This window comes from Camponotus vicinus, unplaced genomic scaffold (genome assembly GCF_025532165.1).
Source record: "Camponotus vicinus isolate PSW18456_S1 unplaced genomic scaffold, iyCamVici1.0 SCAF_6, whole genome shotgun sequence".
Classification (NCBI taxonomy): Eukaryota; Metazoa; Arthropoda; class Insecta; order Hymenoptera; family Formicidae; genus Camponotus; species Camponotus vicinus.
Window position 1 is genome coordinate 6,399,305 of NW_028141978.1, and position 16,070 is coordinate 6,415,374.

Sequence of the window (16,070 nt, forward strand, 5' to 3'; positions counted from 1 at the left end):
CCAGTCGATCAGGTAAATCCTATAAATGCTCTTGGTTACCTGCAGACGAAGAAGTCACCTTTCGTGGCGCTCTCTTGAGCGAAGCATGTATTCGTTTTGAAGTGTCCCTTTTTTTAATCTTCCTCGGTGATTAGCACGGCGATAAAATCATGGTAAGTAGCAGTGCATCATGAATCGTGAATATAAAGTGACATGAGAGAAAATAGACGTGAACTATTAATTAACTGAGATAAGCGGTGAATTCGAAAGGGTTGTGAATCCTTTTTCCGTCGAAAAGTGAGATAAAGTGAACTTATGCAGAATCAATTATTCGTGATTTGAAATCGAGAAATTAAACAATGCACAAATCTTAATCGATCTTATATGTCGATGTTCTGAGATTCTTATAAATTTTTATACGTGTGGTTTTTTCTCATGCAGAAGGTATATATATATATATATATATATATATATATATCGTTGCAACTGATTCTATAAATGAAAATTAAAAATAAAGTAATAGAAGCGATGACAATTTTATGTGTTGCTATATTTAGAAAAATAATAAAAATTATGAATGATAAAAATTATCAATTTTCACAACAAAAAGAATGTTACAAATATATAAATTTGTAGATAAATTACATAACAATAATAAAATAGTATTATTGATTTGTATTTGTCATATATTATTTGCACCATTCATTTATTTACAAAATTTGTAGATTTTCATTGATTAAATAATATATATGATTATATATATATATATATATATATATATATATATATATATATATATATATATATATATATATAGTAAAGATTATAAAATATAAACTTGCGCTTTAATATATATTAACTAAATTATAAATTTAAAAATTTCTTAATATAAAGTAAAATTCTATTACAAATCTTTATTTGCTGAAACTTAATCCAAAATTTTTTCTCAGAAATACTAATTTTTAATATTAAATTTGATTATAATCTTTATAAAAAGAATTTTAGAAATATTATCGCTTTATACAGTCTCATTGTGTAAATTTCTTATGAGAATGTAGATAGTATTATGTATTTTAGGGTCGCGATTCCGTTGTACCACGATAACGCAAAGAATTCGCGGTAGAAAGTATCGAACGCAACGGATGCAACGATGGTAATGCATCTTGGCGATAATTTATTTCGTATACACTCTTGCGACAATGGCGAACGCCCGGCTGTTATCATGTCTTTTATTTTCGTTTCTTAAAGTTTGCACTTTCTTTTTTGTAAAATACTGTTTTTTTTTTAGTAAACCGTTTGGTATTTACATAAACCTGCACACTCTTCTCGCGTGAGAATTAATGGTAAAGAATCTAGCTTTTCTAGTAGTTGCAAATGTCAAGGGTTATGATCATCTTAACTTGAATTATCTTGAAATTAACTTGAAATTCTTTTCATTTAACACATTTTTTCAAAAATAATTGTCTTATTATACTAAAAAATCATCCTTATAAAAAAAAATTGTTTAATGAAATTATTATCATATATAAGTGGAAGAGGAACGTAATAATCAGACTTCCAATTAGATTTTTAAATTTAAGACAAGTATTAAAATTAAATCACAAAATATTATTTCTTCGTATATTAAAATTTGATTAAATTAGAAATTTTTCTAGAATTTAAATATTTATTAAAATTGCTATCTTTTATATTAAAAAAAATTTTTCTCTTATACTAAATTTTGTAAAATACAGATTTATAAATTAGATTAAAAAATTGCTTTAAAAAATTTAATTAATAGATAGAAATTTTGGAAGGATTTTTTCCTAATTCTATAAATATATTTTATAAGTGCGATTTTGTACGATACTGTATGTTTTAAAATGCAATAGCTCATTTGATTAATTACTTACATATCAAATTTACTAGATATACGAGCGATATATTTATACGATATATTTTTTATGGAATAAATTTTTTAAAAATACTCCGAGATTAATTCGTCAAATTCATCTTCATATTTATTTCTTATAGAAATGATTTTTGTCTATTGTTTCTTCTCTTTGCTTCGCAAATGCTAGAGGCATCTTACGAAAATGTTTTTGAAATCAAAATTCATTTTTCCTTTTTTGTAAAATATTTCATAATATTAGCTGATTTGTAAATAAATTTCAAAACGATCTTGCATCAATGATACAGACACAATATTATTGGATTATTTATTAGCAATTTATGTAATCGTTTTTATGTAATATTTTTACAAATTCTCCTTATATATATATTGAATTAATAAAATGTCTATTCTTGCTTAATACTTGAATTAAAATAGGAACGTTCCCCACATCATGTAATAAAGTTACGTTTTCGACTAGCAAAGGTCAATCGCATAAATTTTTCTCATTAAAAATAACGCATCAAACTGTTTAGCTCATATGCCATTAGAAGTCTCTAGAATCACATGGCGTAATATAACACCGCATCTTCTCTGTTCGACTTTAGATATAAAGTGAGTTATGGTATATAAGTCTCTAACTGATTCATGATTTAATATGCCTTATGCAAATTAATCAGATTCGAAATACACGATAATCTTTATCTTATAAACGATAATCTTTTGACAATATTAATATTTAGATTTAATGTAATAACACTCATTTCTCTTACTATATATACCATATTTTCCATATATTTTATTAAAAAGTGTATAATAGTAATATCATAATACTTATATTGTAACTCTTATTTTATACATTTACAAAAAGATAATTAATAATTCAATAAAAAAATCCGTTATTGAAGTTAAAGTTTCAAATTCTGCGATATTTTTGTATATATATATATATATATATATATATATATATATATATATATATATATATTTCTAGGATATTATTGTTAATCAATTTCAATTCTCCTTTAGTTAACTTGTACAGCATAACTTTCTACTAGAAATAGAATTATTTGCTAATAAACACCTTTGCGTGATAATCTCTCTTAATTAAATATAACTTCGAATTATAATATTTAACGAGTAATTATCGAACGGTAGCAAAATTATTATGCAATAGTTTTACATGAACAGAATACATAATCCAGATTTTTATCTAAATCGATTGTGTAGAGATTAAAAATCAGCGCGTAATTAGAATTTAAATAATATCTTATTTGTGTAATTAATTATTGTTATTTAGTATGTATATAAAGTATAATTTTTTTACAGTATTATAATAGAAACGCATTTCGTTAATGCATATTATTGGTAATATATCTTTTTTATAATGATATAATTCCGAAAGTTATCTAGCTTAGTTTTACTTTCCGAAATAATGGTATAAAAATGTGATCTGACAGATTTGATGACAAAGTAATATTACGATCATATGATATTTACATATAGATTATAATATTACAATACATAACGCTATAATATTACAAATGCGATGTAAATACGTAATAATGATTCTTTACGTCAATGGCACAATTCTATATGCCATGCAAGAACTTACACTCTTATTCTCGCGACACTCATCAGCATTTAATGCATAGGATAATGAAAACGCATTTTCTCTTAAGCGTTAACTGCATAAATAAAAAAATCTTACATAGAAAACTTTCACTTTACGAAAAATAATAGAATTGATATTTTTTTGTCCTCGCCAGTTCTATAAATATGTATTCGTATATTACAATTTCGTATTATAAATGTAATATAATTAAGAATAAATACATCTTTTGCTTTCCAGAATATTAAATAAATTTTGAGATATTAATATATTAAAAATATATACTAAAAATATAATTAATTAAAATTACATTATTAAATTATGAAGAGATATCTATCAAAATACTGTAATAATTATAGTAATACTACTAATTGCTAATAATGTAGTTTTAAGAAATTGATTTTGATACACAAGTAATTAAAATTATAGCGTATATTATGACACTATATCTATTAAATAGTTAATCAAAATATAACTTATGATTAATTAATTATTACTTAATGCTATTTGATTAGTATTTAATTGCCCGACTTGCGATATAATCGTAGAACTTTCGCTGATCTATCCGCCGCCCAGCATTTGTTCGGGTTGAATGTCAATGACTATGCATCGTTAACGACTGGCGAAAATGTCGTAATTACTACCGAAGCATGTATGCACGATGTGTTACGCAAACAAATCACATGGGCCACGATCCTCTGTAAATTTTTTCTTTAAATTTTTAAATTAGTGTTTCTCGACAGGATGATGAATCGTTCGGTTAATGATTCGTCTTGTCCTAGAAGCTTTGTATCAAAAGAATTGAATTCTCGGTATCTATTCGTTCTTTTCTGTCCAATCGTTATATTTGTTGCTGCAAAACGATTTGTATTCATTTATGACTAATATATTATGAATAATATAAAATCATGAAATTGATATAATTTTGCATATCTATTTCTTTTGTTATCTTTCATGTAAAATAAAAATTATTTTTAATATTTTCTTAATTATATTATATAATAATTCTGACTATATTATATAATGACTATAATTAATTATTTTACTTATTGTCGATAAAGGCATCTAAATATCGTGATAAGACTTATAATTAATACCTATTATTTCGCACTATTTATATTGCATATAAAATATAGCATTTATTATTATTATTATTATTATTATTATTATTATTATTATTATTATTATTACATAATTATATATCAATATAATTATTTATTTTTATTATGCTAGTAATATATTTATCATAACATGACTGATATTTTAAAATAATAATATCGATAATCTTATGTAATTATTCTAGTCAATATAAAGGACCTCGTACATTTTATATGAAAAATTTAATTTCAAACTCTTTTTGTCAGGCGTGTGGTGTGCTACGCAGAGATCAGCCACAACGCGCGCGTGCACACATATACGCATGCACATATATATATATAACAGAAAGGGTTTGGAATCATTAAATATTGTAAAAGTGGCAGATTATATATAAATATTTTTTCCAAACATTTATATATTAATTTAATCTATGTATTCAAAAACAGGCGTTTTTTAAACTTCAACACCACCTATTTCAAATCAGCGTACCTTTTACAGTTTTAATTTTTGAATTTTTTGTCCGAGGAAACTTTTGATCAGTGCTATTTAAACTACAACATATTTTAATTTCAGCCAATTTGACCAAAGCCACTTTTTTGATGTAAAATGTGCGGGGTCTTTTAAACTGTATATCCGTAAACAAATTAGCAATTCACATTTATAAAAGCTAATTAAATTTCTGGACCTTAACTATGATAATTTTAAAATTTATTATTCTGATGCACAGCCAAATTAATAGTTTTATTATATTGTCAGATTATATCTTGATAACGCTGAGTAACATTTTAACATAGAAATGCCGACATTATATTGGTAGTTCATCAAATATAGTCGCGAGAATTTCGATGTCACTAGGACATTTCTCGTTTTGGCGATCATCTCATGACAAAAAACGTGATTATATAATGTTTCACCGAATAAATTCGCCTAAAATGAATGCGCATATTTAATTAAACAGATATTTTGCAAATATCTTTGATAATTCTTCGGTCGTGTATCAAAAGAAAGCTTCGTCAGTTTACGGTTGTCAAAAAAATAAATTAGCTGATAAACTTCATGACATTATCTTTAAAATAATCTGTTGAATCAACTATTAGTATATTATTGAAAATCTTAGATTAAAATGAGCAGATCTTAAAAATTCCTAAAATTAATTGTTTTAATATTCAAGGATTGATTTTTTATTTATCTTATAATATAAAAATGCTGCATCTCTCTCTCTCTCTCTCTCTCTCTTTCTCTGCAAGAAAAACATAAATGATGACTTTGCATCTTTTAAAATCTTCTTAAAATGTTTAAGAAGCATCGTGTTTGAAAAAAATGCTTATCAAGATTGCAAACTTTTATCGCTCGTTTCATTGTGATTCTTTTAGCTCTAATTTTTTAAAAACAGTTCTTTTATGGCTAATAAAATGCGCGTTCAAATAAAAAGATTACAGACATTGTGCAACCATTTGGCAGGAAGACAGTCGGAAAAGCCAAGCAAAGGTCAATAGCGACTGTTATAGCAGACGTGCACATTGCATTAAGCAACTTTCAATTTCTCGCTACTGTTGGTTGTTCACTCAACTTAATGTTCAGTTTAGTGTCTTTAACTGTATAATCCCACCTACAAAAGTGATATTATTATCTTGCAAACGTACAGTTTAGTCTTTGAAATATTTTCCTTACAATGAGGATTTTTCTTATAATGGAATACTTTCCTTACAATGAAATTTAAAATCTTTTACAAATATAATGCAATATCGAAAATATAATTTTAATTATATAATCTTAAATTAAAGACGATCCAAGTCCGCTATAAAAATTCATGTGCTAGATATAGTATTCTTAATTAAAATCTATCCTTTCTCTTGCGAAAGAAATGCAAAGTAGTGTTGCGCGATATAGAAAGCAATCAAGATATCTTAGAACTCATCAATAAAAAGCGCAATTTGATCGCTATCTATCAATATCATAACATTCGTTCGATTGCAAGACTCAAATATAAGATTAAGATTCTCACGATACGACTCATATGATTCACACTCGCAAGTATAGATATAACACCGACATAGTAAACGCGGAAAGCCGGTCATTTACATTTGTCAGAGACCGTCTTCATCTCCCGCATTCGTGTCGATCAATCGAATCGCATCAGTCAGCTAACCAGCCAGAGATGCCGTCCGTCGTGGTATTTCGATTATGCAATAGCATGTCGCTTCGGGGCCAAATTGGTCAGTAAATTTCAAGATGAGCCTCCCGTCCTTTCGTAATAATGATAAATACCCGGCTGTCCTTTTTCTTCTCCCACCTGCATCCGTGTTTTTCTCCCCGCGACAGGACGGGATCGATCTCACCGAGGTCAACCGCATCGGCTCTCGTTTACGTAATACAATTATAACGTAGCGGAGACATGAACTTCTACCTTTTGGCAACAGTATTCGTCGTGACGAATTCTCTTTAATTATACACGCCACACTCTCTACATCCTATTCTACATCCTATTCTACATCCTAGTTCATCAAAAATAAACTTGCCACCGTATCCTTATTTACTGTCGTCTAGATCATTAATTAAGAGGAATTTTGAACAACTTGAAATATAAGAATAGCACCAGCATTCCTTCAGCATGAAAGAGCAAGCAATAAATTCAGATGGTTGAAAAATAATAATACCTCTTTTTTAAGTAATGCAGATCTTATCATTTCGATATGATAGATGATATTTCAAGTAATTTTTGTATTTAATTTCGATTAAATTCTAATGTAATTTAAATTTTTATAGAGATTTATATTAGCTTTTAAATTAACTTAAACCTTATTTAGCTTTTATATTCACTTAAATCTTCTTTATCTCATACCAAATTCGGAATTTTTGCTGCAATGCTATTGAAGGATCCGACAATAATAATTGCTTATATACCATCTAATATAAAGGGGAAAGTGATACTTTTTACACGTATGCGGCGAATGAACATGTTACTGCAGCTTCTTACTATGTAACACGTGATCGGTTGAACATATCGTGAAATGTCGTGGGGCTGAAAAGCAAAGGCATGAGTTTTCAGCTTGCATGTACGACTTGGTTCGAAAAGAACCTCTGTCATGTTAAACAGCGAAAACGCCAAATACAATATAGTCTAGACTTTTGTCGGCTGTTGATAATTACTCTTTATTCTTCCTCATGTCAAAGACATTATTCTTCGGCGATAGAGACGTGACTTCGTAGATAGAAAGTAACGCTAGTCGCAGACAAAATAGCGCTAACGATTTTTGCTAGAGGTTTATTTTCTAAAAATAACTGTATTGTAATGCATTGATAACAGCTAATCCAAGATATTATTTTACTTCTTGCTGCATTAATTGATAATTGAATGACAAAAACTTAAAACTCGAATTAAAACTTGAGGACTCTAAATAAAAACTGCTATTATTATTAACAAATTATAAGATATGTTGATAATTAAAAAACAAGCATTGCAGTTTGACAAAATATTATAATTAATAAAATTCCTTGCAAACTTTGTGGAGCTAAATTAAATTGAATAAATATGAACCATGTTATATAGATCCTACTTTGAATTTTTCTAAATTCAAAAAGTATAATAATTTCAAAAAATGTAATAGTTTATACATATACTACATGTATACTGCATGTATATATATAAATTATACTACATATAAACTATATATTTTATTAATAGTACATAAAATTTATTTTAAAAAAATTTTGTTATAACATATCATTTATATAGTAGAATAACTTTTACTTTCTGAAATATCATCTTTCTGATATGTCATCGAGGTTACGTTAATCGATTAAAGCATTTATTATTGTTGGCCGAAATAATTGGAAAGTGCAAAGATCTTAGCCGCGTACTTTATTATTAGAAGATGTAATCTAGGCTCTCGTGCGCGTGTTATGCAAGAAACTATATTTACACCTTATATGGTTGACCCGGTCGCACGCTTACCCATTGAAACCCGCGCGCGCCCCACGTCAATTAAGACTGTTTCGCTAAGAACGTCCGTCGCGTTAAGCCGAACCAGACAAATTGCTTTCTCCAGCTAACGTTTACAGCGTGACTTGGACGCGTCCGATGTGAATGTCGCGAATTATGGTATCTGTTTTTTTTTCCTGTCAAGGATGCGTTGCGTGGAGGATTGCGTATTACGAAATGCCTCCCGAATCGCACATTGCTCCGTATAAAAATATCATGTAATAATAAATAAATTCTTGTTTGAAAATGAAAGAACAAAGTAAAATTCAAATCATATTTATATTTATGTTTTAACTTAAATTTCTTATCTTGGATTTTTGTAAAATATTGTAACAATTATGAAAAATAATATATTAATTTTCTCAAAATCTTTTATTATGCACTACACATATACACATACACATTGGTTACATTGCCTACTTTCATAATTTATGTCATAGACGAACACTAATGATACAACTTCGTAAACCGTCTGTTATAAATGGTCATATAATTATGGGAGATGGATAATTTTGTTTAATCCTTCTTAACATTTTGCATTTTTTACAATTAATATTCACTCAATAAGTAATGGGGTTATCAATAAGAAATGTTAATATGATAATCTGTTACTAAACATATAATGTAATTATTAGCTAGATATTGAAACTATCAAAATCACTTTAGAGCTATCATTTCTCGTATATGAACATTATAGTCGATATTAAATCTCGATAATATCTCAATATTATTACTCTTTAGCTATTGACAACTTTTCGTGAAATCTTAACATTTATTTTTAATATGAGAAAGATTATATACATATATAAATTTTTAAATAAATCCGACATAAATATTTAAGAATTCTAGGATCTATTTTATGCCCAAAAATTATAAGTACAATTAAGTCTTCTCTGATAAGATTTAAATGCATCATAAAAATATTATAAATTTTACGTCATGTTTAAATTTAATTGAAATTAATTTATATTTTAATTTATATTAATTATTTTTTATGATATAATTTAGTTTATATTATATAATATATACTATTTAATAAGCTTTTATTCAACAAAATATTTTATTACGTATTTTATGTAATATTATATTAACTGACATTTTAATATAAACTCTAGAATCATATAGAAAGTTTCTAGTTATATCTTGATATCTTTAATTATAATAATAAAATTTGCTTTCACTAAAACGGCGTTTGCGACATTTTCCTCTTTATTTATATGAGCATGTAATTTCCTCGAGAAGATGTATACAGAAAAAATTTTGCTTCTCGACAATTACTTCGCGATTGATCGAATCTTTGTCAGCTGTCTTCCGTGTGTCCATTAACGACAATCGCATGATTAGAAATTTCAACGCTTGATTGCATTACGCAAGAGGCATTTTGCACCTTGCACGATCCATCCGTCAATTCAATGAAAAAAAGGCCATTGAGATCCATCTCGCTTATCGGTCAGCATCTTTCGCGGCTTCACACTTTCTCCAAATGTAAATGAAACGCCTAAGGATATTTTGTGACAATCGATTGTTTATTTAATTTGCACGAATCTCTAATATTTTTTGTGTAATATTTTTTGTGTAATACTGAGCAAACAGGATATCATATCTGTTATTAGATGTTTGTAGTTATTATGCTCTGATAATTGTCCTACTTATCAGTGCAGCGAGATAATCGTTAACAATAAACTAACATGCGAGATACTCGTATAACAAGGTTTTGAAATTAACTTTTTTACATTCTACTGTATACGTATGTATGTATGTGTATTGTAGTTTAAATTTTAATGATTCTTTGACAAGTATCTTGAGAAAGAGCAATTTTCTCCTTCTTGGAGTTTTTTGAACACAATTCTACAGTTGCAAGCATATAACGATTATTCATATGTTGTCGCCGGTAAATGATTTGCAAATAAATCTCGTCATAAATTCCGTCAAAGGCAACTTCTAGCATTCGACAAGGGAGGCTATGCAAATCATGCTGCCATTTTTCTCACAAAATAGTGTGTTATTTCACAGTTGTAAGAAGCCTTGCAAGAAAGTTGTTCATATGAATCCTTTTACATTTACATAACTAAGACTCGCATAATCTTTCGAAAGATGTGAATAAATTTACGTTGACGTTGATAAATAATTATTATTATATCTAATCATTTTGAAGCTAGTAATCAAGTCGTGAATTCATTAGAAACAAAAATAAAATTTATTAATCTATTTACTTTACTATTAACATTGTTATTTACTATTAACTTTACTATTAACATTATATTTTAGTTTTAATGAGTAAATAGATTATTTAGTAAATAGCATTATTTGCATGATATCAAATATTAATTAATAACGAAAATATGATATCTTAAATTTCACGTAAATCTTTCATAATCACTGCCAAATAATACGAAATATAATGTAAATTGTACAGATAGTACATACATTGTATAGATTGCATATCTCACGGCAGAGATGCGTTATGTAAGACTATCGTGGGTGAGGCGTGAGATTATCCCACGGAGATGATCTTTAATGTATTACGATTGTACTCAAATGCCTCAAGTGATTATTACGAAAAAGAAAAAAAAACTTTTATTATTTTAATCACTGATATCAACACATTTCTTTTTGACATAATAAATTCGAAAAATTTCAATTCAAGGAATATTTTTAATAATATCTACTATTATATACATATATAATATTATATATACATATATATATATATATATATATGTATATATATATATATATATAAAATATTGAACACTGATTATAAACGTGTAATATTTATAAAATATAATTTAAAAAATTAACATGACAGCATAGGATTTAATATCCTAATATTATTTGAATTATGGAATTATGAATATAGAATTGATGGATTATAATGAAAATTATGTTACAGTGGAAGCTACTTTGGGTGGCCGTTTTCGTGGCCGTGCTCACCACGCATGATGCAGATGCAAATCATGAGAGAAGGAAACGTGCGATAGAGTATAACCCAAATAAATACCAGAATTTTCTGCCACCTTCGTAAGTGCAATCAAGCATATTAAAATTAAAATACTTATATAATATCATTATGATTAGGTTTATTTATAAAAATATTATGATTCTTAATCGATCGAATTTTGTAATAATAAGTAATAATTTTTAATCGCATGTATATTCGTAAACTATAATTACATTAACAGAACATCAAGGAGCATAGGGAATCAACCATACACGTTCACGGGATATACTTCGGATTCAGAATTTGAAGGATATTTTTATAGAAAGCCAAATGTTACAATATCGACTACAACATCAACGAAAAGGCCGAACATATATACTTCTACATCCCCGGGTATTAAAATATCAACTACAACAAAAAGGCCGGATGGATACACTTACATAACTCCGGACATTAAAATATCGACCACAACATCAACGAAAAGGCCGGACATATATATTTCTACAACCTCGGGTATTAAAACATCGACTACAACAGAAGAACCATACATATATAGTTCTGCAGCCACGGATGCTACGACTACAACAAAAAAACCAGATGGATATATTTATATAACTCCGGATATTAAAATATCGACCACAACTAAAAAGCCATACAGTTATACAACTCCGGAATTTAAAATATCGACTACAACTAAAAAGCCATACATTTATACAACCTCGAGTATTAAAACATCGACTACAACAGAAGAACCATACATATATAGTTCTGCAGCCCCGGATGCTACGACTACAACAAAAAAACCAGATGGATATATTTATACAACTCCGGATATTAAAATATCGACCACAACTAAAAAGCCATACATTTATACAACTCCGGAATTTAAAATATCGACTACAACTAAAAAGCCATACATTTATACAACCTCGGGTATTAAAACATCGACTACAACAGAAGAACCAGATGGATATGTTTATAGAAAACCGAATGTTACAATATCAACTACAACAAAAAAACCGGATGGATATACTTATGTAACTCCGGATATTAGAATATCGACTACGACCTCAACAAGAAGGCCACCCTACGTACCACCAGCACCCCCTCCAACTAGACCACCCTACGTACCACCAGCACCCCCTCCAACTAGACCACCCTACGTACCACCAGCACCCCCTCCAACTAGACCACCCTACGTACCACCAGCACCCCCTCCAACTAGACCACCCTACGTACCACCAGCACCCCCTCCAACTAGACCACCCTACGTACCACCAGCACCTCCTCCAACTAGACCACCCTACGTACCACCAGCAACCCCTCCAACTAGACCTCCCTACGTACCACCAGCACCCCCTCCAACTAGACCACCCTACGTACCACCAGCATCCCCTCCAACTAGACCACCCTACGTACCACCAGCACCCCCTCCAACTAGACCACCCTACGTACCACCAGCACCCCCTCCAACTAGACCACCCTACGTACCACCAGCACCCCCTCCAACTAGACCACCCTACGTACCACCAGCACCCCCTCCAACTAGACCACCCTACGTACCACCAGCACCCCCTCCAACTAGACCACCCTACGTACCACCAGCACCCCCTCCAACTAGACCACCCTACGTACCACCAGCACCTCCTCCAACTAGACCACCCTACGTACCACCAGCACCTCCTCCAACTAGACCACCCTACGTACCACCAACACCCCCTCCAACTAGACCACCTTACGTACCACCAGCACCTCCTCCAACTAGACCACCCTACGTACCACCAGCACCCCCTCCAACTAGACCACCCTACGTACCACCAGCACCTCCTCCAACTAGACCACCTTATGTACCACCAGCACCCCCTTCAACTAGAAGACCACCCTACGTACCACCAGCAACCCCTCCAACTAGACCACCCTACGTACCACCGGCACCCCCTCCAACTAGACCACCTTATTATCTGCCACCAGAAGAAGAATATAATCAATCATCTTCAGTTGTAACATTGCGACCTTATGTACCACCAGCATCTCCTCCAACTAGACCACCCTACGTACCACCAGCACCCCCTCCAACTAGACCACCCTACGTACCACCAGCACCTCCTCCAACTAGACCACCCTACGTACCACCAGCACCTCCTCCAACTAGACCACCCTACGTACCACCAACACCCCCTCCAACTAGACCACCCTACGTACCACCAGCACCTCCTCCAACTAGACCACCCTACGTACCACCAACACCCCCTCCAACTAGACCACCCTACGTACCACCAGCACCCCCTCCAACTAGACCACCCTACGTACCACCAGCACCCCCTCCAACTAGACCACCCTACGTACCACCAGCACCCCCTCCAACTAGACCACCCTACGTACCACCAGCACCCCCTCCAACTAGACCACCCTACGTACCACCAGCATCCCCTCCAACTAGACCACCCTACGTACCACCGGCACCCCCTCCAACTAGACCACCCTACGTACCACCAGCAACCCCTCCAACTAGACCACCCTACGTACCACCAGCAACCCCTCCAACTAGACCACCCTACGTACCACCGGCACCCCCTCCAACTAGACCACCCTACGTACCACCAGCACCTCCTCCAACTAGACCACCCTACGTACCACCAACACCCCCTCCAACTAAATCACCTTATTATCTGCCACCAGAAGAAGGAAGTACTCAATCATCTTCATTTATAACATTACCACCACATTTAGTAACCCGACCATCTGTAATTACAACCCAATCGACTACTCGAATACCTATAGTCACAACACGATCGACTACCCAGCGACCCATCACTTCAACTCAAATTATCACCTCAAAATATACTCCGGTTACACAACCACCTTCCACCTACCTTCCACCAAGCACTACCACAAAGCCTACTACACGAATCATAAGTACAACAACGACTTCGACTACTAGATATAGTCCATCTACATCAACAGATATTTACACGAAAATTTCCACACCGAGTACTACTTCTCTATCACCTACATCCACTATCAAGACTACATCTTCTATCATTACTACACCAGCCATTAGAACTACCTCCGCGTTCAAGACGACAACTCTGCCTCCGCATGAACGAACGTATCTTCCACCACCGCAACCGACAACAATCATTCCGACCGTTACACCGCCGCCGTATCCTCCAGTCAATTATGAAACTACACTCAGAACGCCATCCCCAAAGCCAATTAATGGAACGATTGCTCCACCACCTACTCTGCCGCCACCCACGCCGCCCAGACCTTTTATAGGTTATGAATATCTACCGCCTGAAGGACCCGCTTTTGAAACCCGTAAACGATGAGGGCTGATAACGTGAATGATTTTATGTCTGTTGTTGATCAGTGAAATCTATGCATTTAAAAGAAAAATATTAGATGGTAATAGTAAAATTAGCTAATAACAGAATTATAAATTTAATAGCTTATTACTATTTAATAGTGGCAATCTCAGCCGCCGGACATTTAGAATATTGTTTTTTTATATATCAATCGTTTTTGCCTCATTGATTTTTTTGGATAAAGATTTAACCGATCAGCGTGCGTCTTTTTATATATGTGTGATAGATATGGAAAAAGAATAAAAGATTTTATAAAAATGCCACTAACATATTTTTTGCCTTAATATAAATTATTTATTTATAATTTAACACTATGTTATACACAAGAATATAAAGATTTATTATACTAATAACCCAAGTATATTAGAGTATTTTTTTTAATAAGTAAAGAAAGATATAACTAAAATTTTATTGCAAAGTAATAAGTTATGTACATATATAATTTTATAATTTTACCTTTCTATACAAATATAATGATATTTCTTTAGTATATATATCCAGTAATATATATCTAATGAAATATTTGTTATATACACATATACATATATACATACACACACACACACACACACACACACACACACACACACACACACACACATATATATATATATATATATATACAAATTTATTAAATTCATTTATTATAATAATTATATGCTAATGTGCATCAAATTATTTTAAAATATATTTTAAAATAAAAAATAATTTCTAGAAATTATGCACATCATATTTATTATAATTAATTAATTTTAGCGATGCATCTAATATATTAAAACGCGTTTATATATAAGATTGATTTAATTGCACTAATTGTAAGCTAAGTGTAAACTACCCGCACTTTATAATTAGAAATAGTCATAACAATGAACATATATTTTGAAAAATATTGCAATCATATTTTCTTTCTTAAATAGATTTAAAAAATTAAATAACATATTCTTTATGAGTAAAATAGATTTTACTTAATTAAAATATTTTTATCAATATACACACACACACACACGCGCGCGCGCGCGCGCGTGTGTGTGTGTGTGTGTGTGTGTGTGTGTGTGTGTGTGTGTGTATGTACGTATGTATGTATATACGTATGTATATACGTATGTATATACGTATGTATGTAATAAAATAACAAGTTCTTTACAAGATATATTCTTTACAAGATATAATATTTTTAATAAGTCATAAAAAGAATAATAATAGTTATAAAGAACAATATT

The 16,070-nt window shown here is 31.0% G+C and overlaps 1 protein-coding gene across 1 annotated transcript; it reads left to right on the forward strand.

The window, feature by feature from the left end:
• The first annotated feature begins 37 nt into the window (after positions 1-37).
• Positions 38-15,152, forward strand: LOC145973011 (uncharacterized). The gene is made up of 3 exons (XM_083102120.1): positions 38-152; positions 11,435-11,562; positions 11,724-15,152. The coding sequence occupies exons 1-3, from the start codon at positions 150-152 to the stop codon at positions 14,812-14,814; spliced, it is 3,222 nt and encodes a 1,073-aa protein (XP_082958246.1). The 5' UTR covers positions 38-149; the 3' UTR covers positions 14,815-15,152.
• Positions 15,153-16,070: the final 918 nt, after the last annotated feature.